Source organism: Uranotaenia lowii, chromosome 2, assembly GCF_029784155.1.
Source record: "Uranotaenia lowii strain MFRU-FL chromosome 2, ASM2978415v1, whole genome shotgun sequence".
Lineage (NCBI taxonomy): Eukaryota > Metazoa > Arthropoda > Insecta > Diptera > Culicidae > Uranotaenia > Uranotaenia lowii.
Window position 1 is genome coordinate 269992069 of NC_073692.1, and position 24468 is coordinate 270016536.

The 24468-nt window shown below is 34.3% G+C and overlaps 2 protein-coding genes across 5 annotated transcripts; one reads left to right on the forward strand and one right to left on the reverse strand.

The window, feature by feature from the left end:
- Window positions 1-981: 981 nt before the first annotated feature.
- On the forward strand, window positions 982-13423 carry LOC129744172 (uncharacterized). Of its 4 annotated transcripts, none has more exons than XM_055736588.1 (5): window positions 982-1396; window positions 1578-2060; window positions 2362-2512; window positions 6727-6906; window positions 6968-8806. In XM_055736588.1, exons 2-5 carry the CDS (start codon window positions 1600-1602, stop codon window positions 7085-7087), a joined length of 912 nt encoding a protein of 303 aa, XP_055592563.1. In that variant the 5' UTR covers window positions 982-1396; window positions 1578-1599; the 3' UTR covers window positions 7088-8806. The 4 variants fall into 4 exon arrangements, 3 of the variants coding, with proteins under 3 accessions (XP_055592563.1, XP_055592562.1, XP_055592560.1); XR_008736839.1 differs by adding an exon at window positions 12529-13423 and having other exon boundaries at window positions 983-2060; window positions 6968-7166; XM_055736587.1 differs by having other exon boundaries at window positions 983-1193; window positions 1338-2060.
- A 1-nt stretch (window position 13424) lies between these two features.
- On the reverse strand, window positions 13425-23664 carry LOC129744175 (uncharacterized). Its single transcript, XM_055736591.1, has 3 exons — window positions 23297-23664; window positions 22999-23127; window positions 13425-13910 (listed from the first exon to the last, which is right to left on the reverse strand). Exons 1-3 carry the CDS (start codon window positions 23428-23430, stop codon window positions 13526-13528), a joined length of 648 nt encoding a protein of 215 aa, XP_055592566.1. The 5' UTR covers window positions 23431-23664; the 3' UTR covers window positions 13425-13525.
- Between the last annotated feature and the right edge of the window lie 804 nt (window positions 23665-24468).

Here is a 24468-nt window from a genome sequence, read left to right on the forward strand (position 1 = left end):
CCTTAAAGACTGCAACAAAAATCATGTGTCCCTGCCAAGAAGACTCCGAGGGCAATCAAACAAGCACTCCCGTTGGGAACGAAAATTGGTAACATATTTTCAGACATATGTATTTATGATTTTCTTTTAAAATGTTTCATTTAATTTTAGGACGTCGAAATTCTAGTTAGCACAATTATTGTCATCAAAAGCATAACAGACCACCACTTCCAGCGCAGCTGTTAGCGTTTCCTCATCTTTTTCCTACTCCTACCAAAATTTTCAAATGTTTCGCTCTATTGCGACTATCATGTTGTACCTTATGACAAGATGAACTACTCCGTACGCTACTTCCAGGAGCCGAATCATCAACTACAAGCTACTTCCTCTTGCGCCACGTTCACCGATGATGGCTTCATCTCCTGTACCAGCTACCGGTGCTAACAATCATCCGGCCCAAATAAATTTGAAAGCACCTAAAAAGAACGTCCTCCAGTCAGCCAATCCGTTTGAAGGCTTCCATTTGTCTAGGCCCAACAGTTTGTAGTGAGCCTATTCTACAACAGCCACAAAATCCATGTACCGTCCCAGAAGGACTTTGATTTCTGTCGTCAAAAAGCTATTTAGAATAAAAATATGCTAAATACTATCACTAATCTTATCTTTGATTTTGCGATTGAACGAAAAATTACGATTTTTGTCGAAAATTTTAAAACAAACCTCATGAATCTAAAAAAGCAGCTCATTTGAATTTCGGTTGAAAAATAACCATTTTTCAACTTCTCCTCCAAAATCCCATTCGGTTGAAAAATAACCATATTCGAACTTCTCCCCTAGAAGTCATTTTATGACTTCTCATGGAGAACTCATAAAATGACATTTCCCGGGAAAAGGTCAAAAATGGTTATTTTTGAAACTTAAATGGTTTAATAATTTCTAGCGTGTGCTGCATGGAGATTTCTCGTTCTTTCTCAGTTTTTATTTGGAGCTGGGCTGGTGGCACTTCTCGTTACTACCTGCCTATTTCGCCTTCCTTTTTACTCTTTCTGATTCTCGGTGCATGTAGCTATTGGATATTCCATTCTCAAATTCAAAATTGTGCCAAAAATATCTCCCTTTATGCTGGCCCTTGATAAGAATCATAAGAATGCATTCACCTTTCTTTGTGTGTTGAATTTTCATGTTGCCTCCTTGTCGGTTGAAGAAGTTTTCAAGTGCGAAGTTGACGGAAGTTATCGGGAACAAGAAAAGCGCTAGTGCATTTTCGGGAAAAAGAACCTGAATTCACTCGCTTTTTATGTTGCTTCTCTCGGATCAAAGTAGTTCGGACTAATTTAACTAATCATTAAAAGATACAGATCGCAAAGTGTTTAAAAAAGAAAAATTTAATACGTATGAGTGCTAAGAAAATTTAAAAGTACGTATAGGTACCAGAACTAAGTGATAAATTCATGGCAAATCTTTGACGGATTCTTGACATAAGAACTAGAAAGTGACTCGCACTTGGTTCAAAGTGAGTCATTCATGTGCTAATTCGATAGTGAAGTCAAGTGTAACGTAGAACTTTCAATATTTTTCCAATAATTATCATTTGTTAGAACAGCTAAAAAAAGATAAAACATGCTCAAACCAAAAACTCAGCAGCAAAAGAACATACTTAATACAATTATTTGTGCCCTACCGGATAACCGACCAATCACATCACTCCAGTTGGTCGAAGATTACGAGAAATGTCCCGTAAATTTCCACCCGATAAACAAAACATACGATCAAGATCAAGACGCTGATTTATGGCGAGAGAACGTATATTTCGGAAAGAAAAGTTCCCGTTACTTGTGCCAGTCGAAAACCGAGGGATTGCCGGATTACGTGCTCGAAACGCTAAAGGTTATCAGCGAAAAGGAAGCTCTCCCGGAAGGATTTTCCCAACTGACGCGTACTGCCGATAGCGAGCAGCGAGCATGGCGCAAGAAACAACTTGTGTACCGGCTGGCCAAAAAAGGAGCAGCGAAGCAGGTTATTACCGACATTATCTTATGCTCCAGGCTACGTCAAGCACCGGAGGGTTTCACGCTGGCTGGGTGAGTAATACGCCCTAAACGGGTTTGTTATCAGAGTTGTTTGTTCTATTGTGTTGTGAGCCTACTTGGTTAAATGATTCAACTGAATCAAAGCAATCGAAAGATTCCTTTTAACTCAACCCCGATTTCTCGATCTTTCGATTGCTTTGATTCAAAGTTTGTTGTTTAACGGTGATGATAATCTATCAGTAGGTTATTCTCAATTCCATGCTGCCTCATTTCTTGTACTTATATAAATTTGATAAAAATAAATACGGATGAAAAAAATGGGTACTTAATGGTTTAAAATATTTTTTTTCAGAGACATTAACGGTATACTTGTATGTTATAAAACGTCCTTGCTAGCCCACCGTGCCCCACCGAGTGTTCCTTCGAGACAAAGTATCACCAATCTTGAGAAAACTATCGAAGAGCTCAAAGTTAATGCAAATCAAGATAAACCACTTCCTGCGGTAAGTTTTACTCTATATTTTAATGATCATGCCATGGAGAGATTTGTAATAGATTCTCATGGGCATTTCTAATCAGAAAATTAATTTTCCTAAATGTTGCACCAATCTAAAACGAGACATGCACGTGCATGCGGAATAATCTTAACACTTGGGCCTATTTCCTATTAAGTAAAGAACCTACCTACACGAAAACCACATAACATCATGACAAAAAAAAGAATACCAGATCTATCACCTTGTAGCTCAGTACTACTCAACCGATTTTTACAAACTTCACATCATTGAATTTCTTCAGTCTCAATTTCTATTTTTTCAGTTTTATATATTTTTTCTGTTTAGTATTTTAAGCTGATAATTTCATTTAAAGGCGCTAAAAACGGATTATAGTGTATTGCAATAATTTATTAACAGTTTTCACTTTACCGAGTGGCGAGATGGGTAAATTAGCCCCAGCCAACAAAATCCAAAATCCACAGAAAAAAAACTTTACCGAATATAATTGTCGTTTTTGGAACCATTTACTGGAATAAGCATTTTTAAGTACAAATTTATGATGTATCCCGTTTACAAGAAAACTTAAGCCTAAAATGATTGTTCCCCAGAATGACAGACACCCGAAATCAAACCCCAAAATAAACCAATTTCCAGAAAAAACTCTAAAGTTTTTTTTTCTGTTGTTTAATCTAACAATAAATTCCGTACACGTGTAAGTACACTTCCTCCTATGCTCGGGACGATTTTGTCCTGTATTATCAACAGCTGACATTACAGGATAAATCTCGGGACAGAAAAAGTGCTCAGGAAAACAACGGTCAAATTGGCTAGTATAGCTTCGAATTCGCGTTTTCCTGTAACTTTCAGGACTATTTAAATTTCCCTGTGAGTTCGAAAAGGTTTTCTCCCTTGATTTTTTATGAATTTAGGTATCCTTTTCCCCGTTTTCTATTTTTTAAATGAATACTTAAGCACTATTAGAAAAAAAACGAAAACAATTGTTCGACAAAAAGATTGAAATTTGGCGTTGGGGTTGGCGTTGAGAGCTTCAAGGGGGAGCGGTTAGCTCAACTTTGAAATTTGGGGGGCGTTATAAGGGTTTTTCGGCTATTACTAATTTTTTTTTGGGATTCAGTTTTCAGAATTTCTGTTAAAGTTTAAGACCCTGAATACTGAGCGCTGATGTGGTCTAGTGGACAGGCTGGCGCGAGTCTGGTAACCCAGACGTACTGAGTTCGATTCCCGGTATCGGCAAGAAAAACTTTTAGGTTCGAATCTCATAAGTTGCGGACAGGTGAGATGCTTGGGGAGTAAGTAGAGGAGAGTCTCTATAAAATTTTCTTCTCCAAACTATCTCTAATTTTCATTTCCAGCGTCAGAACCCCGAGCTATTTAAACGCCACAAAAAAAAAGTTTAAGACCCGATACGATAAGAAGTTACTGCTTAACTTTGTTCAGAATTGAAATTTTGATTTTAGTTTTTATAAATATAAGATTGAAGATTCGTATAAGATTAATGATTGCATGATTTGCGAGATTTCGTCGACTATATAGCACGCCACGACTGTTAGTCGCGACACATTTCACTCACAACATTTTCAGTGTTCAAATTTTAAAGTTGTTGACGCCTTAAAATGAATTTGGGGCAGGAAAAGAAAGCATGTTCTGCCGATCCCTCCATATGTACACATTCCGGGCAATAAGGCGAGCTAATAAGCTTAGACCGATGATGGTATTGCTTGAAGCACACATGACCCGAAAAGAACTGCGTCTGGTAGAAATTGACCTCTCCATACTTCCGATTTACCCATTCTGAAAGTCGTGGGATCAGCCCATGCGTCCATCTTGCGTTGTTCGATGCGTCCCATTGCTCCTGCCACTTGAGCATTCACGCTGCTCGTTGAACGTTACGCACTTCTCTAACAGCTCTTGCTTCGTAACACTCCATATCCACCGCCAGAGTTATGTCGGAGGGAATCATGCCCGCGATGACAAAAGCTACATCTGCTGATATGGTCTTGTATGCACAGGAAACCCGCATGGCAAACAGCCGATGTGTGCTCCGTAATTTAAATCTGTTGAGCTCTACCTCTATGGCGAAGCTCCAGGCCGCTCCTCCGTATTGTGGTTTCGACAGTGCTACGCTCGCAAATAGACGTCTCTTGCTACTTTTTGGACCATGGCAGTTCAGCATAATCCAGGCCAAGAAATCGAGGACTTTCGACCGTCCAAAAACCGTTAAGCCGAATAATTCGGTGTATTCCTTCTGGGCATGGCCATTTCGCACACCGCTTCCATCAGGAAGGATTCTAGTAAATAGACTGTGCCCTCTTAGGGTATCCCAGTTAACCGCCTAAATGTTGAAGTCTCCTCCATTGCTACAGAGACCCTTCCTGTCAGTTCGTGAGTGAGACCGCTTCCATCAGGAAGGATTCTAGTAGACTGTGCCCTCTTAGGGTATCCCAGTTAACCGCCTAAATGTTGAAGTCTCCTCCATTGTTACAGAGACCCTTCCTGTCAGCTCGTGAGTGAGTCCCTCCAACATTGTGTTGAACTCCCCGATCGTCCATCTTGGGGGAGCGTAGCAGCTACAGAAAAATTTGCTGTTAGTTAATTTAATCGATCACGAATCCGTCCCGAGAATCTACCACTATCTCCTGTAAAACGTCCCGTTTCCAGACGGAATCCTGTATGGTTCTGATAAAAGCGTCACAACATGACATTACACTTTTTTTGCTTACCGTTTGCTACAGCAAAAGCTGTGCAACTTCGCTATGGTTGAGGTTTAGCTGAATTAATTCCAGTTTTACTGGTTTGCCCTTGCTTTTATATACTATACCGGACAGTTCAAGCTACCAGTTTCGTGGACATTGATTGCCTTTTGCCTGCTTGCATAGTAATGAAAGCTCACGCGAGAAATACAGATTTGCAGACGTATAGACGGTTTCTATAGTTGGTGATATTGACTTACCTTTGTTTGTGAATTTTTCAAAATTAGTCTTTGGAATATGAAGAGACAAAAGGTTGTTGATTGATCCTAGGAAGTATCCATCTTACATTTCTTCCTTCATCCCTAATTGACTACTAGGACGTGGCCGGCGCCGTTATTAATCGTTTTCGAAGAGAGAGCATGAGTTTTGCGCATCGTGAACTAACTGTTAGTCTCAAGCACCATTCTTTTGGCGTTTGCACAAAGCTGATGGCCTCGATCAATCATGGAGTAGCATCCATTAGCCTTTAGCCACACGTTGCAAATCTTAGAGTTTTCCCTATTTGTTTTCTCGCTCCGAGAATTTATTTGGGCCCTGCAAGTAAAACAACCAAAATGAGCGTGGCGTCGAACGTGTTAAGGTGGATATGAGTAGTCAACTCAGCTAAGCAGCTGAGCTACGCTAAGGAAGCTAAGGAATAGGCGCCCTTATTAATGTTCCATTTTTATAGCGATCACTGATCTGTATGCTTTGGTAACTATCATCTCGGGATGATTGCTTGTGATGCGTCATCGCACTTCGCCCATATGGAGTTCAAAAACAAACTCAGCGAAGGAAAGGAAAATTTGGTTGAAAAATGGATGTCATGACTTCCAATTTCATATTTTAAAACGAACTTCGCATACCATTTCAAAATAAGACCGAAGTTCGTGATAATAAGTATTCTACGATCCCTCCCCACTCAAATAGACAAACTAATTTGATATTATATTTCGATGCATTTTAATTGCCTACCTATTTCTATACAGAGATTTACTTTCTTGCTACAGCTCTTGCCAAATTCTAGAAATAAAACGATTTACTCAGCCAAACTCATTTCAGTAAAATATATGAAATAGTGGAGCCAAACAATGCATATCTTTGATTCTAGTTGGATTCGTGTCCAAATTGTATGAAGATCTGTAAATTTGCTGTGAAAAGACTACGTGTTTAAAGACGTCGAAGGGTTCGTCATGAGTTCATACCGGTTAAAAAGTTTTGTTTGGGAAACACAGTTGTTAGAAATTTTAGGGTTTTGATGAAAACCGGGAAAATCATCATTTCTTACCAGAAAAACTGGAAAAATTTTGGAATTTCGAAAAAAATCGCTAGAAACCATGTTTAATCAAAATTTAATCATTTCAAATTTTAGTTTCATTAGGTGTTGAATAGTTTAAATTAAAAAAAAATAAATGTAGAAACATTTCTTATAGCAATCCTTCTTTCTCAATCTATTGTCGATTCGTATAGATACCTACCGCAGAAGTGCAAGACCATGACTATGAACGACTACTGCCATCGTACCAACTGTCTCCTAACAGACCCGCGCCTAGGCCACCTATCTACTCCACCGGAACATTAAACGTGCATACCGAAATAGAAGGGGTTCCCTTTGTACTTAACCCATCGCTCGCCAAAATCACGATTGAGGTTTGTTTAGCCGCGTGTGAACTTTAGATTTGATTGTAGTCTTGTATTCATTCACTTTCAGATTCCAGCATTGTATAAGCCTAGTACTGCTTCCTGTGAGTATGACTTTCAGCTCGAACGCCAGGTTCTGTGTACAACCAAAACATCGAATGCTCAAAACACCAATCCGTTCTTCCATTAAGGGTCAAAACCTTCAATTCTTCCATATTTTTTTCTTCTCCCGAGCAAGAAATGCTAGGCAGCTACTACGTATGTATTAGGTACATACTACGCACTAAATTGATTTTGAAAATTGTTGGAAGTTTTTCCTTTATTATTTGTTTTTGTGATTATGAATATCTAGTTTTCGATTGCCACCTTACGATTATAAACTTATATTAACAAAATATACTAGAGAACAAACCTAATTTAATCAGTAGAGTTAAACGAACAAACTGGTTCTAGAAGGCCATTAAAGGTATAACCTTGCCGTAATGGTGTAGCTATACATTTATATAATATAATAATACATATTAGAGGTTTCTTCTCGTAGAAACAAAATCTTCAATTTCAGAAGAAAAAAATGCGAATATGACGAACTAACAAGTATTAGAGTTGCGTAAAGTAGGATCTGGTTTCTAGGATATGGCAGAGGAATTGAGAAAGGACAGTTTCTAATAAGTAGAACTTATAGCAGTATTTAGTCAGTTAACATTAAATCCTTTCCATCAAATAACAAAACATAACAACATAAAATTATTTAAAACCCCATTGTGGCGAGTTTGCACATTTTCTTCAAAAAGTGAAACGTCAAGTTGAGATATCGGGTTGCCGTCTTCAATGTTATATTAACATTTAAATCAGATGTTTTTGTTGGATGTGAACAGCTATGAAATAGGGATAAATAATAAAGAACTCAATACATTTTATACCGAAAAGGAACTGACAGGTAAAACAAAAATTTAAAGAACTGAACCCAGATTCGTTGGTTATGATGGATTGTTACTCATGAGGAGTCGGAAAGCATTTTTACCCACGGTTGACACTTGTGAGAAGTTATACGTTACATTGGCACGAAGTAGTTTAGCATTATCCAGGGTTGGTTCATCAGTGGTGGCAAAAAAAATTGATTCAGGCAACCTAAACTGTACTAAAAACAACTATAAAATATGGTTCAGGTCGTCCATTCCTTATAGCTCTAGAGGGGCATCTACGTTTAAACCGAAAATGTCTGAATAACGAAACTAAAAAAATTGTTATCGTGAGAGATAGTTACAGATTACCCAAACAAGCCTTTTCCTCAATACGCTTTACTTTGTTCAATCAGTTTCCTTCCACCCAATGATGAATCACACTTGACGTTGGGGTTAAGATATTGGCTTACAAGTTTAATCATTGTAGAATCTCACTGATAACGACCCCAGTACAATCTTAACCAACGTCGAAGCTGTTATTTATCAATCGGAATGCACTAAAGACCTTACTCAACCAATGGAATACTTTCGTGTTTGGAATTTAGGATTTTACTGTGGGAAAGCTTCCGTTCATCTCACACATTTTGAAGTAAAAGCATTTCAATCAGAAATTTCGTTCTGTCGGTCTAGTCGGTTAGTGCTTATCCCAAAACAATTGCTTTTTAGTGCTTTTCTAGATGATTTATTTCTAGGTTGATCGACAAAATCAACCGCTTAGGTAATAGAAATATAATCATATGGTAAATTCACTGAATGGTAACTGAGTAGAACAATAGTAGGTACATGTAATTGGTGATTCTAAAAAGACTTTTTTTTATTAGAATTTAAAAATGAATACAATCGGATTGCTGTAAGCTCATTTTACCGTTTGCCACCACTACTGGTAGCCTTCCCTTTTCTGTTTACCATATCGTTAAGATAAGCTATCGAAAATAAATTTTAGATGAAAACGATTTCTCAGTTTTATTCAGTATTCCGAAATTCCAAACTTGTTTATTTTTCATCAACAATCGGGGAGCAAAAACAAAACTTATTATAACACCATATGAATATTTCATTGGAAATTTCACATTTGGATGTAAATTCTACGGAATATCTGGTATAAATGAATAGAATTTTTTGTTACAAATTGACATAAAATTCATTTAAGTCAGAAATCGGTTCATTGATTGGTTGAAGATAATTTTTTAACTCTTCATTTCAAATTTTTTTTTTAAAATTAAGTCATTTATTCGAAATAAAAATGTTTCATGTTTTCCAAGCGAGCTATTCAAAAATTTAAATTCGTAGTCAAATTTTGATGAATGACCAAGGTGGTTCAAGAGAAACTGTCCTACCTCAGAACTATGTCCAAAACCTGGAAATATTATTTGAGGTTCAGAATTCTGTTTCATTTTTTCAACCTGTTCTTACTTTTATAAAGAAATTCAAAATATCACATTTTAAATGAGATTAGAATAATTTCGGATGTTCTGATGCAAATTTAACCTTCCAAAGCTGTGCGCAAAATAATCGTTTCGGGGAAATTTGACTTGTGGTTTGTTGTTATTCCAGTGGCCGCAAAGCAAATGTTGACCGATAATGATGATGGTAATTTATTCTAGTGTTTAAATATTTTAAAATAAAGTGAATTTATTCTAACAGGTTGTCTCTAGTTGGTTCCGAATGGAAAAAGTCTCAAAAAACAATTTTATTTTTTAAATTTCTCATAATTTTTGATAGCTTTGCAATATTTGAGTGTTTCTTTAATTTTTGGAATTGTCCAGAATACAGCTCTCCGACGATGTATAAATGATGTGATTTTTAAAAGTAAAATTCCGATCAAGTGTGAGTCCCTAGTACTTCACGTGATCAGACCATTCTAATGAAACCCCATTAAAAGTTATGGAATGATTTGCATTAGGTTTTAAAAAATTTGCTCTTGCATTATGGGGGAATACAATAAGTTGAGTTTTGGAAGCAATCTTCTGCCTTTTCGGGGAGATCAGAAGTAAAAATATTGTATAAAATTGGCCCAAGTATGCTGCCCTGAGGAACACCATCTCTAATGGGTGTCCTTTCAGTGTATTAATTTTGATAGCTTACTTGTAAAGTTTGGCTCGTCAAATTATTTTGGATTATTTTAGAGAGATACAAAGAAAAAATCAAACAAGCTAATTTTGCAACTATGCCAAACACCTTCAAAAGCTTTTTCAATATCTAGAAGAGCAACACCAGCTGAATAATTTTCATATTTAAACATATTATATTATGTCACACTCAAAAGTTGATGAGTAGTAGAGACGAAAACTGAATTGTTCATCAGGGATAACAAAATTCTGATTAATGTAAATCATCATTCTATTTAAAATAACACTCTCAAATAGTTCACTTGAAGAAGGAAGCAAACTAATCGATCAATTACTGAAGGCTCAGAAGCACTTTTCCAGGTTTCAAAATTAGAGTTACTTTGCAATTTTTCCATTTATTGGGAAAATAAGCCAAGTGAAAACATTTATTGAAGGTTTTAACTAAACTAATTAAAGTGCTTTCAGGTAACTTTTTAATAAGAATGTTAACAATCCCAACTTCCCCAAGTTATTTCATATTTTTCAAATTATTTTTGTTTTTACGAATGATACTATTTAGATGGTAAGAACATAAATGTTTAGCCATTTCTCGAAAAAATCAACAATTACTGTTGGTTGTAAATTTCCGCTTCACTCCTCTGTATTGCTGAACCCCTACGGTTTCGAGCATTTTGATTCTAATTCGTGCTGTTGACTAATGTTAAACATGTCGAGCAATTTTGCTTTGAAAGAAATTTTCTTGGCAGTTTTTAGCTTGAAATTTACGAATATCTACGGAAGCTTTCTTTTTCACCATCTTATTGGATAATACCGCGCCCTTAAATGAATAAACAAATAATAAAAACTTTCGTTCCTACTGCTTTTGTAGGAGATTGAATCCTTTTTATGTTATAAGAAGACGGAGCAGTTTTCTAAGCAGAGAAATAGGGATCTGTTAAGATTATTTTAAGAGTGCGTATACTTCACTTCGCTTAAGTGTGAAGAACGTATTAAATTTTTTGACAACATTTTTTCACCAGTCGTTAGTGTATCAAAAATACTACAATTCAGCAGAATATTTTAAATTGCTATTTCTTATTATGTAAAAAAAGATACAGAGATTTGAAAATTTTGATAGCAAGAGCGTACGTTATGTTGTCGCGTACTGTCTAGGTTTAATTTTCAGTTTTTCAATTGAGGCGCTTAGGATCAGAGGTGTGTTAGTGTTATTTAACAAAACACAAAACTGAGATAAACAGATTTTTGGAAACTTAAAGCATAAATTAAAATACTGTAGAAGACACAGGTCAAAATAAAAATTATTTCGTTATTTATCAGCTCATTGAAAAACAACAACTCAATGAAAATCCTGTTTTGTTTGGGATCAGAAGAGACCAATTGTGTACTAATACTCTGACATCAAATAATTATGTATTTTTGCTTAGCCAATGTACATTTTCATCATTTGAAAAGTAGAAGCTCTAAAACATCTTGTTTCGATTTCTTAAGAATTTTCACTTAAGGTCAGTTTTCTCAACGCAACCCGATGGCAATAGTTGAACGAATTATAAAGAAAAATCTTTGTTGCAACATGAACAATTGGGAGCAGGTATCTACATGCGTAGAAGGGAAGTGGATTCGAATTTATATTCAAGTCAAGTCTACGTCTAGGACATAGAATTGATATGACCCATATTAGATAATAAAATATCTGGAATATCCTGTTGAAAAACGCGTGGGCGTTCTTTTGTTTTAACAATTCATCAAAAAATTCAGTTGGCCAAGTGAATCAATCAGGCAAAAAGCTAAATTTAAATGTGTTTTTATTTTAAATGTGTTCTATTCAGGAGGATCTTCGTTAATGTGTTAACCTTAAAAACACATCCATCAATTGTAATGCCAATCATGAACTTGATGGAGGATGAAATTCAATTTTGTTTTACTGCTCGCTTCTCAACTACGGGCCTCCCATTTGTTGTTGTTAAGTTCAGTAAAGGTCAGTGAATTGAAAATTATAGATTAGTGAAGAGATCCCTAAATTCCACCCACACCCAGCGAATCGGCAAATGAGACATGTTGAACGAACTGAGCCGTTATAAAACAATATAATTTATTTTCGACTCATCGACATCAATTGAGATATTTCTTAAGGTTTGTCAAGTTTTTAAAATTTTGATTTAAGGTTTAAAATTTTAAAGTTTTAAATGTTGTAAATAGCTCCATAAAATAATTTGTTGACACATGACGGACCTAAAATAATGCATGTTGTCACCGGTACGCAACTTTCTTCATCTGCCTTCATATTAAAATGTTTACTCAAGCCTAACCGAACGTTTCAACTGGAGGCTCACGCATTTACGATTGACTTAATGTATAAAATACGAATCAATTTGAAGTAAATGGTTCAATCGAAGGTTGATTTCTAAGGTGGTTAGTGATTGCATTTTTCTCATAGATTCATGTAATAAGATGGCATTGAATCTTTTTAGTGCGTTAGGTGTATTTTTCATGTTCGTCTTTTGCAGTTTGGCAGATACTGAAGAACGTAATTGTCGATTTTTTATTACTACTTCAACAATTGAATTCAAAATTCGTTAATGGATTTATTTCTGTTATCTTAGATGAGTTCAAACCTTCGGTCAGCATGGATGTTGAAAATGGTTGGAGAGTGATTCAGAATCCGTGGAATACTGGAAGTGAAGTTGAACCTACAAAGTCTACAGTTGATACAGTGATTTCCAACATGCCAGAAATTCCCATAATTATGGGAAGTGCTTCGCCTCCAACGGCTCCTGCATTTCGTATACAAGTGCTCGATGATTCATCAGCTGATGAAAATCCTGTTCCAGTAGTTAAGGACAATCTTCCAGCAGCTTCTGCTTTCGGAAATTCAGCAGACTCTGAAGAAATTTTCAATTCAGATATTAACAGTCCTCTGCGAATCATTCGACCGCCTTATAGATTACACGAAAGCATGACTGATCTGAGTCCACCAATGAATTACCAAAAGGAAAAATCGTTGTTCTATCCGACACCCATACCCGTACAGGTGAAATATCCAGAGTCATTTGATGAACGATTGCCCTTTTTTGATATCCCAGTGGAGAACAATTTTCTGAGAAGCCCACAGACATCAGTAAGTCACACTGAACCTGACTTCGTTAACTATCCTAGCAGCTATTTTTCAATACCTAAACCATACCCCGTTCGAGAGATTCGGCCGATCAAGGATAATTCCATCGAGTACTACGAAATTGATGAAAATGCAGTGCCAATAATATTGGACGAAGAATTGGTTTACGGAGGATTACCACCTAAGTTCAAGTTCCCGCATCCTAAACTGCTTATGCCACCCAGAAGTCCTCGTCAAAATGTACAGCCATCATCGCTTGTGAAGGTGAAACGTGTTATCAGAAAAATCAACCCTCGACAGCGTCATCCTTATTTGAGATTTGCTAAATCCATTCCAATTGTTCGAGGTCGTTTCAGAGTTAAATAAATTAATTCCATATTTAAGTCGGTTTAAGACATGTGTATTTAATAATTTATACCTTTTCTGTAATAAATGTTGAATACTTTAAGTACAGAATGTCTATGGCTGCACAAATCACCTACATATCAATACATATCCCTTCCATTGAAGTAGGTTTTTCCCTCGTGTGGATTGCCAGCATTGTATCCACCACCGTATCCCTGAGCCCTTCCGGGGGATCTACTGTTACCCTGTGCCGGACGCGACTGCTGTGGAGGAGGCGGCTGGTTGCGACCCTTCTGCTGCTGCCCATACGGGTTGTTCCGGTAGCTCTCGACGCTATCCTGGTCATCGTAATCGTCATCGAAGTCAAACGCATTGTTGATCTCATTATCGAAGGCACTATCGAAGTCTCGGCCGGAAGTATCACCGCTTTCCGACTGCCGTCGCTTCTTCCGGTCGTCACGTTGTTTCGGTCCCTTCACGCTTACTTTCTCTTTGCGGCCCAGGTTGTAACTTTCATCATTGCGGCTGTTATATTGCAATAGATAAAAACGAATGCAATTAGGTTCTATGTACATAGGAAGGGTTTCTGAAGGCAATTATTTGCAACAGGTTCAATTGAACGGTTAATTATCTTTTATTTCCCGTACCTACTTCAAACAATTGAAAACTTGAAACTAAATAAGATATGCACCATCTATAGAATTTGTTGTATAAAACGGAAAAGGAAAAAATTATCAGTTCTTCGTTTGTTTTAACGAAAGATAGAACTGTGATAATTCGGTAAATAAATAACTAATTAGTAAGATAAATAAGCATACTCACGGTATCCTATTTACTGAGATTAAAATGCGAGACATCTACATACTGTGAATGAATAAAAAAATGGTCTATACAGCACAACTTTTAACACCAAAACGTTCATAAATGACACTATTAAAAGTAAAATTTGCATCTAAAAAATCGTCATTTTGTGCATTAATGCGTCCTCTTTTAACATCAATTATTATACATCTTATTCATGGGCGTTCGTAAACAATATTCAATTTAATGCTATTCCACAGCCAAACTTTCAGGGATTATTTTTGGTGCATTTTATAATATTCTCGTCAAATTTATGCTTAATTGAAAGATTTTCGGTAATTTAGATGCGTTCGTTTTCTAGCAAAACAGTGTTTATGTACATCTACATTTGTTTTAATTTTTGTGGTTGGTTGGCTTATACAGGCGCAAGATTCAACCAAAAATATTCTAAAATGTAGTATTTATGAACTAAGTAAATTCAGTGAAAAGCTTTTATTGTCTTTTCATTGATGTTCAAAATGAACATTGAATTCATAGGGGAGAATGGGGATACTAGATCCAATTTTTTTTTATTTTCAACCTTTTTTATGAAAAATTGACCAAATCGCACCCTTATACATTTTCTGACAGCGTGTAACTTCTAGTTTCTATGCGTTTTTGGTCAGCTTTAAGCTTTTTTTTATCAGATTTAAGCTTTCATCTCCAATGCTATTAAGGCAAAGCCTCGAAATCTTTTCTCAGGTACACAATTCTACTCCATTTTTTTTAAATTCTCACTTGTTGATAAAATTTAGTCCTGAATATCAAATTTCAAAGACTTAGCTAACGTAGCCAGGTTGCCCAAGTTTTGTCCAATTTTTTTCACTTTATTCGCATAAGCAAACTAAAATTTAAATTAAGTCTTTACTTAATTAAGACTTTTTTTCGTGTATTTGCAAAACTTACCTGAATATTGGCAACATTTTGGGAAAATTATGAAATAAATGTCCCAGGTTTAGCATGGTTGGGACAAAATCCTGGTTCAAATCTTCTATTTTGTATTTCGAACTTAAATTAGATGCACTTTCCATATTCGAAACTCCTCATTTTGGAGTATGAAAACAAAATATTTGAAATTATAAACCATTTTTAAGATTTGGATTTGAATGTTATACTTTTAGTTCTTATGCAGCATTGGAATCAATAAAGTTTCATAATAGTGAAACAGTCTCATCCTTCGCAATCGCACCTAATTGAAGGAAGAATCATATTGAAAAGCAAAAATTTTGAATTTGAATAAGAGATTTCTGGTTGAGGGTTTCGATAAATTCGATGTTTTTTGGTTCATAATTTAAAGGAATTATTGTAAAAATTATTATAAAACTAGCTGATCCCATACGAACTCCGTTTCGCTTTCAATTAAGAATATGTCATGAACAGTTTGAATGAATGTCAATTGCCAGGCATTTTCCAGATGCATTTCCGAATGCATTGTTAAGCAAAAGTTGCAAAAATGTTTAACACGGTATATGTACGATCACTTTTTCTGTGGTTTGTTGCTAAATTTGGAATCAGGAATAAAAAAAAACCCCGTATATAAATTTTTGGCTCGATGCGATGCAAACTCACGTAATTATTGGAAAAACAAATTTAATAGTTAATATAGAAGACCCCCTTTTTTGTCGTTTGATACAAATATTGGAATCACAAATCAATAGACCGTTAAAACTCCCATGTATGTATGCATTTCGACTCGATGGTTGGCTTCTTTTTACGAACTTTGATCTCTGAAATCGATTGCTCTTCACTCAAAACTGCAAATTTTTGTGTGCAAATTTTCAAACCAATGCATTGCATAATGACGTCAATATCGCAAAAAAACAGAGAATAGTTAATCTGGACGACCCCTTTGGCCGACCCCTTACCCAAAATTGGATAATTGGAATCAATTGTTCGTCCTTAATAATTCCTATGTGCAAATTTTCATTTTAATCCGATGTAGATTAACGTCAATATCGCAAAAAAGCGAACAGGTTAGATGGACGACTCCTTTGGCTGGACCCTTACACAAAATATGATACTGGCAATCGAATGTGTGTCCCTAAAAATATCCGAGTGCAAATTTACTTCTCAATCCGATGAATAAGAACGTCAATATCACAATCATATTGAAAGTTGATATGGACGACCCCTTTTGCCGGCCCCTTAAACTGAATTCGATACCTGTAATTGATTGTCACTCAAAACTCTCGTGTATCAATTTCCATCTGAATCCGATGTATAATAACGTCAATATCGCAAAAATAGCGAACAGTAAATATGGACGACCCCTTTGGCTGGAACCTTACAAAAAATTTGATATCAGCAATCGATTGCTCGTCCCCAAAAACATCCGAGCACAAATTTTTATTCACAATCTGATGTACATTAACGTTAATATCAAAAAAATATTGAAAAGTTAATATGGACGACCCCTTTTGCCGACCCCTGACCCGAAATTCAATACCTGAAAGCTATTTCCCATCTCTCAAAATTCTCATGTGCAAATTTTCATTACGATCCGACGAAAAATAACGTCAATAACGCGAAAACAATATTTGTCTTGTATGGACGACCCTCTTCAAAAGGGGTCATCCGAAAATCTGAAAACACTTTTCATCATTCCAGGTCCTAATGAGCATCCAAGCCAAATTTCAGCCCTCTAGCTCTTAAGACGGATGAGCCTATAGAGGACAAACAAACAAACAAACAAACAAACCCACAGAAATTGCTTTATATATATATATATATATATATATATATATATATATATATATATATATATATATATATATATATATATATATATATATATATATATATATATATATATATATATATAGATTCGGAATTTAGCTTTAAAATGCCGCACCAGATTCGGAATTAAAATCAAATATTAAATTTCAGCTTGAAGTTTAGTTTCATTTAAAATTAAAATATCAATGTGAGAATTTCATTAAGGAATCCTTTCGCAGGAGATCGCAGTTTCATAATTTTGATTCTTGATTCAAGGTTAAAATTTTATACGCTCTCGTTTGTCAACTTGGCAACACAAACCAGAAGCAGGGTGGCCACAACTTTTTCATTTTGAAATTCACGGTTTTCCCGGACGAAAATTCAAGGTTTACCAGACTTTGATTGTCCATTTTTGTCGGCATATACCAAAATTTTCAACTTATTTCATTGATTTGGTTGTTTCAAAACACTCAAATAATTGAACTCTTAGACGAATTCTATTCTATTTTAAGGTTTTCATCACATTTATATAAATGATAGAGAAAAACAACCTACGCCAAATCGTTATGAGGTTTTAAATCATGTTTACAAATTTTATGATTTGTTACAGATATCAGTTGTTTTACTACAGCTCACAAAATCCACGTCCCTAGAATTTTAAATTGTTCTGATGGCGTTCAGTCATGTAACTTCCTTGTCACAGCAAATTCAGTAAAAATGTTGTTTTAGACGTTTTACAGTCAGTAATAAATGCATCTTCAAATGTAATATATTTTTGCCAAACATTTATCATACTGATTCACAGAGAATTGTTAATAATTGCCCATGTTTTAAAAAAACACGGGGGAATTATCAACACTTGTTTTTAGACATTGTTTGATTATCTAAACTTATCTTTAATGTTTAAAATACCAATAACCGTCAAGATCTTGAAAATATACCGTTATAAATAACTTTATCAGTTTATAAAATCTATGAATATGAGATTGTATGGTCAAGATTCCTTTTTCCTTTGTAAATACAAAAATTCCCCATGACTAATTAAGGGTAAATTTTTATAGATCACAAATCGTATCTCGACGTGGTGTTTAGATTTCTCAAGAAATATTGCCAACACTTTAAACTTTTTACGTAACAAGAACCTTAACAGTGTCCATTACTACCCCATATTGTCCTGGCTAATTATGAACAAATATCCGAAGATTTTCAGAAGAACTTCTGTTTAAGCTAAGTTTCAAAAATATGTTCTTTAGTACAATCAGATTTTTTATATATTGAAGCAGTCAATATTTGCAAAAAAAATCTAATTTGATTTTTGAATTGTACTATAATTGTATTTTATGCAATTGAGTGCTAAAAAGTTAACTTTTAGACACTGAAAACATTATCCAAAAGCGATAACTATTATTACAAACTGTTTTTTGCCTGCAAAAATACAGTCCACGATCTACTTCATCAAAAAATTTCAGTCGTTTGGCATAGTCATAGACAATTGACCTTTGCAAGATGCACAGGTCAATTAATGGATTTTCAAATAATTTTCCAAATTTTCATAAAATTGTTTATGCCACTCTTTGCAAAACACGATTTTTTCAGCACTCGACGTAATTATCCAACTCGGCAAGCCCCGTTGGATAAATTTACGACTTGTGCTGAAAAAAAAAATTTTTTTTTGCAACTTGTTGCAATGAATAACTAATCAGAAACCATTCACCAAACATTGTTTCTGCATCTTGAATTCAGACTTCAAAAGTTTAAAAAATATGGGTAAAAGTTACAGAATCTTTATTAAACAGTTTGAGGATTATTCAACAGCATATCAAAGTTTGAGATCATCATCATTGATTCAATTCAGATTCACCCATTGTTTTTTTATTTCAAACTAAGGAATATCAGTTTCTAAATAAATATAGAAAACAATGTAACAGGAATTCAAAATTATTGTATCTAAATTATTTAAATCAAAATTATCGTAAATTAATAAAAATAAGAAACATTCATTTTTGATTTTCAAAGCGTAGTAAAATTAAATTTTGCAGTTATAATTGATTGATATTCGAATTAAACTACCTATACTTTAAAAAAAAATCTGAACTTCAAGACTCATGGATTTTGAGTTTAAGATAACATGTTGATACATTGAAATGACAAACTTTAAGAGAAATTTAAAAAGGAACAATGTAGTTTTTTTTGTAGTGGCCAAAAAAGTTTAAAAAAAAAATAAATTTCTAAATCCTCTACTGCGTACGACTCCATATTTGGTTTCGATCTTTTTTTTTTTTTTAATATTTTTAGCATGATTCAGTACTATCAAACATCTCAAACTTTATTTATAATTAAAAAAAATGATTTCGTACATTATTTTAACATTTAAATTAAGGTACACCGGGGTAAGTGTGGACGGGTTTTCGTATAGTTCAACTTTAAACAATCATAAAAAAATCAGCAGTGGAGCAATTTTGATAAATTGACGTTCAATGTGATGCAGAACATGTTGTTTACAAACGCTGAAGAGATGCGCTCGATAGAAGCAAAGCGAGAAAAGTTATCACGTAAATTGTAATGGACGGCTGGTGTCTTCACTTACCCCGCTTTATGGGGTAAGTGTGGACGGTAGATTTTCCCTTTGATTTCTCAGGAAATTTTCAAAAAAAATTGTGTTTTCTTGGTTGAATACGTTACTTTATTGCTCGAACCGTCCAAAATTTTGAAAAAAGTTCATGATACTATAATTATAGTGTGTAATTTATGTTACAACACACGAGATTCGATTTCATCAAAAACACAAAACAAATAAGTACTTTACTCAAATTTTCATGATCCGAATGCTTAATAATAATACAACTCATAAAGGAACAATTTTCATGATCCGAATGCTTAATAAATAATACAACTCATAAAGGATGAAGGACAGAAAATTGAAAAAATGTGTAAACATTAAGTCTTTTTAAAGCCGTCCACACTTACCCCAGGTAGGGGTTGGAGACAAAATTTTAGTTTTTTGTAAATAAACTCTTTTTTCTTACCCCCGCCGTTTCTTTTCCTAACTGGTTGTTTGGAATGTAAGGATTGTTTCAATGTAGAGTTTTTCATCGAGAGCCAGCTAGTTTAGGAGAAATTTGCAATTGAAAAAGATGCACATCAACTCGACATCGTAGTTGAAAATAGAAAATTCCGAAAAAGTCGCTGTAAACAACCGTTATTGTCTGAATCGTATCTTTTTCACAGTTATTGGATAGATTACAAGTAAATTGAACATTCTGCATCAAAAGTTTGAAAAAATAGTGCACAGTATTGTTTTTATAGCCATCGTCCACACTTACCCCGGTGTACCTTATTGTAAATCAGATCTATTTTTGGCAATCGATCGAAAATTTTTGTTTAACGTTTTCATTTTTATTAGGATTAGTTTGTTATGCAGAAAAATGTGGGTTTGATTTCAGTGAAAAACAGTTAATTGTTCAACATATATTTTTAAGATGAGAGTTGAGTCAATTTCTCGGGATAAAATTATGAGAACTAGATAACTGTCCCGGTTATTAATAGAGCTACAACGTATTGTGCAATGTTTGCTTGAAAACAATCCCTGTATCAGGAAAACAAATTTTATACATTTCTTCAAACTATTGGTAATCTGAAACTAACACAAGTTGAAAAGTTATGAAAGTTAGCCGTCCTGAATTCGAATCATTTGTCAGATTCTGTCAAATTTAGTTCTGTTGATATTGGGTTTTGAAATTTAAAAATTACTAAGTTTTGAGTAAAATACATCATTGATAATTCATAAACCGACAACCGTATATGAAAACAAAAACAGATTTCGATTCTATTTATGATGCTCCATTTGATAGAGGATGAAGATATAACTTAGCTACCTATCCTAGATTCAAAGAAACAAAACTTGACAAAAATCTTCAAGTTTTAAAAAGCAATAGAAAAAATGTAACTATTTGTGAGAACATTTATGAGCTTTCGATATCAAAGATTTCAATTCTATTTACAACTTTCTTGAAGGCTTCAAATTTATGTTGACTTATACTTTAAAAAAATTGATTCATATTGATTAAAAAATATTCCGAAATACCCTTAAATTCTCATATTTATTTCACCAGACTGTGGAAAATAAACTCAAAGGCGCCTCAATTTTCTCAAAAGTTTTAACTATTCGCGGTCTTCCTTAAAGTTGATCATTGATTCGAAGTCTAGGATTTCAAAATCGAAAAGAAATAAACTAAAAATAATAAATCAATATTATTGCAATAATTTTGTTATTTTGACATGGGTCTGTTTTAACATTCAAATTTAAGAATTTCGTTTCTTAAATGCGTCACTTTCAATTTTCGTCAGGGATCAGGTTAGAGAACATTTCATTCGAAATTTTCGCCAATTTTCAAAGGAATCTTAACATATTCAAGCTTTAAAAAGTGTAATTTGAAATTTTATTGATAAATTATGACCAGTGATCGAAAAAGGTTAATTTTCCAAACAGTGTGTTTGATAGGTTTCCTTTTTAACTAAGCAAATTTTCAGAGATTCAAAACAAGGCAAAGCTACAAAAAACACCGTTTCGTCCATAAAGATGATTGTCTTGTGTTTAACTCTTAAATTAAACGCTATCACTGGAAAATTATAATATTAGGATCTTTTACATTTCCATTCGAAATTTAACTTTAATTTGCTTGCTTTTATATGATTGATAGCTTTTTTTAATTATTGTTATGATGTGCGTAACTTGAACAAATTTTGAAAGTCTTTTAGAATTTCCAATCTCATTCTTCGAGGCAGTTTTGAACTCTACGTTCCGGTGAAGTTAGTGAGTGTTTTCAATTTAGGTTTAGGTTTATGTTGTTGAAGAGAAATCAGAGAGTAATTTGAAAATTTCCAAATTAATGATATTCTTCTCAAACATCTTTGAACTGTTGAATTCTGACTTGAAAAATGAATTTTGGCTTAATCCCTTTTTTTGGAACCAAAAATGAATTTTTGTTTCATTTTGTAAATATTCCCGGTTTTGGGTCTTAATTCCCGGTTTTCCCAGTTCAATTTTCAATTCCCGGTTTTTCCGGTTCTGTGGTCACCCTGCAGAAGCGATCACAAATATAAAATAAAATTTGGATTTATTTTGAGGATTTCGTTCTATGAAACATATAGATTTTAACTTGAAAAAAGGATTCACAGGATTCTAATTATGAACTAAATTTACAAAGTTCCAAACTAAAATTTCAAAAACTGCTTTGCATAGCCAATGAATTTGTTGATTTATACAACCGTGGCAAAAACATTTCATGAAATTATGAACGCTCTGGCTAGCAAAGCCTACCATTTGTAAATTTCAATGAATTCAGATTTTCAATTTTGAAATTGTTATAATTTTCATACTGAAATACTTAGTTTCTTCTCATGTTTGCAGAAAAATAAAGCCTAATAATAGACAAAACCAATAATTAAAGACGTACTCCATTTAAAGTTCATTTGAATTTCCTGGATGATTTCATGTCCAAGAATTTCTTCTTCCATACAAAATTGAAACGCGATGCGCTAATTCAGGAATCAACTAAATCCTCTCAAATTTTGCACTGATGCTTGTTGACCAAGGCATTGAAAAAACATGGGAGCAAAAAGTCAATTTTCGCAGCGGTCTAATGACTACATACTAACTGCTTTGTCCCGCTCGTTGCAATACAGTTAATTGGTGGCATATTATAAAAAATCGATTGAAAAAGCATCGTTCAAAAACAATCGAAGAAAGTTAAGGCAAGTTTTCGGAACACCTCAATCCAGTTGAATCGTACGAACGAAACGAAAATAAGAAATCGACTTAGATTCAAGATTCGGGTTTCGGATTTTAGATTTCATACATCTGATGCACACTATTCCATAAAATTTGTGACTCGGAGAGAGGTCAATCGTTAAAAAGCACCCGCACATGTTTTACGCATAGGAAATTACCTATCACATAAAGACCTTAAAATCATAACTAGTGCACATAAAGTAAGAATCAGGGCAATAGATAAACAAAACTTAGATAATTCAGATAAGTGTTACATAGATTACTCACGGTTTGGCAAGATTGCTTTTGTTAGTTTGGCGCGATTGATGGATCGGTTCCGCTTTCGGTGGTCGAAAATCATCAGTTATGTTGTGGCTGGATGGATCATGTTGGAATCCGTAGTTTGCGTAGGGTTTGCTTATGATAAATAAAAAAAAGAAAAAACATTATAAAATATCACTTTGAATGGAGCGGCCACAAAGGATATTGAACAATTTGTGAAAGTAATCAAACGTGTATAAATGGCGAAACATCTCAAACGTGTGATATGAGTGATATGAACTTATCGAAAATGAATGATATTTACTTAGTTTTCTGGGAAGTAACCATTTTTCTAGTGCTCACTACTACTACGGCTAATATTGCAATACAAACAAGCAATAGTGCACAAACTCCTCCAAGAACTGCGGCTAGTAAGTAAATTTGATTCTGAACATCCATGCTGTGATCCAAGGAAATGTAAATCCTGTTATTCTCAGTGTTTCTTCTCAACAATCACTAATTTGCATTCACTATTTCCTTAGTTTTAACGCTTAGATAACATGTTCCCTTAAAACATAGTGCAGCTATTCTTTTCAACGTCAACCGACCTTTAAAACGATTTTTACTGTTAACATATTCGCTTGCGTACAATTGGAAACTCGTTGACGAATGCGAGAATCTTAAGTGTCTTTCCGAGCTCGTAAAGTGCCGTTCAATTTAGTGTTATCTAGCAAACATCGCCAATCAAAAACTTTCTTATCAATGGGCAAGCTATAGGGTACCAGAAACAATTTGAAAGATATCCGCTTATGTCGATTTCGAAAATTTCTTTCGTGAAATGGTTTACAACTCAATATCTAAACTTAATTTATTTCAATTTCTCAATGTTATCGTGATCTAAAATGTTTTTCATTGACGGACTGTGTCAGCTCTTTTGTACCCATATTTAGGACTGGGATATTTATTTATTCAAAAAGTTGCAAAAACTGGATTTTTTCATCACGAGCCGTAAATTTTTCCAACGAAACATGTCGAGTTGGAAGGCGTATTTAACCCGCTAGGCGCATTTAAGGACACTTTCCCCTAGCACTATGTTTTCATCAATAACTTATATATTTTAATAGTGATCGATTTGTTCTGAATGTGAATTTCATTAAAGCTTAATCCTGACATACATTCCATCCGAAATTGCACCTCGATTAGAGTATTATAAAAGTTATATAAGATAAACTAAAATTCTAAGTGTTAACTCGTCAAACAAAAGCATGCAATGTGTGTAAGATGAAATTTTCGTGCCTGAAAGACGCAAAACTATTACGAATATATTCGTATACAGTACCGTTCATAATTGTATAGAAATTGAAAGCACGCGCACTGTCACTTCAACTTTGAACTTCCATAACTTTATACTCTGATGATATTTTTTGATCAAATTTTCTTCGTTAGATAGATCAACTATCACACTATTATATTACAAAATTAGAGCTTTCTGAAGTT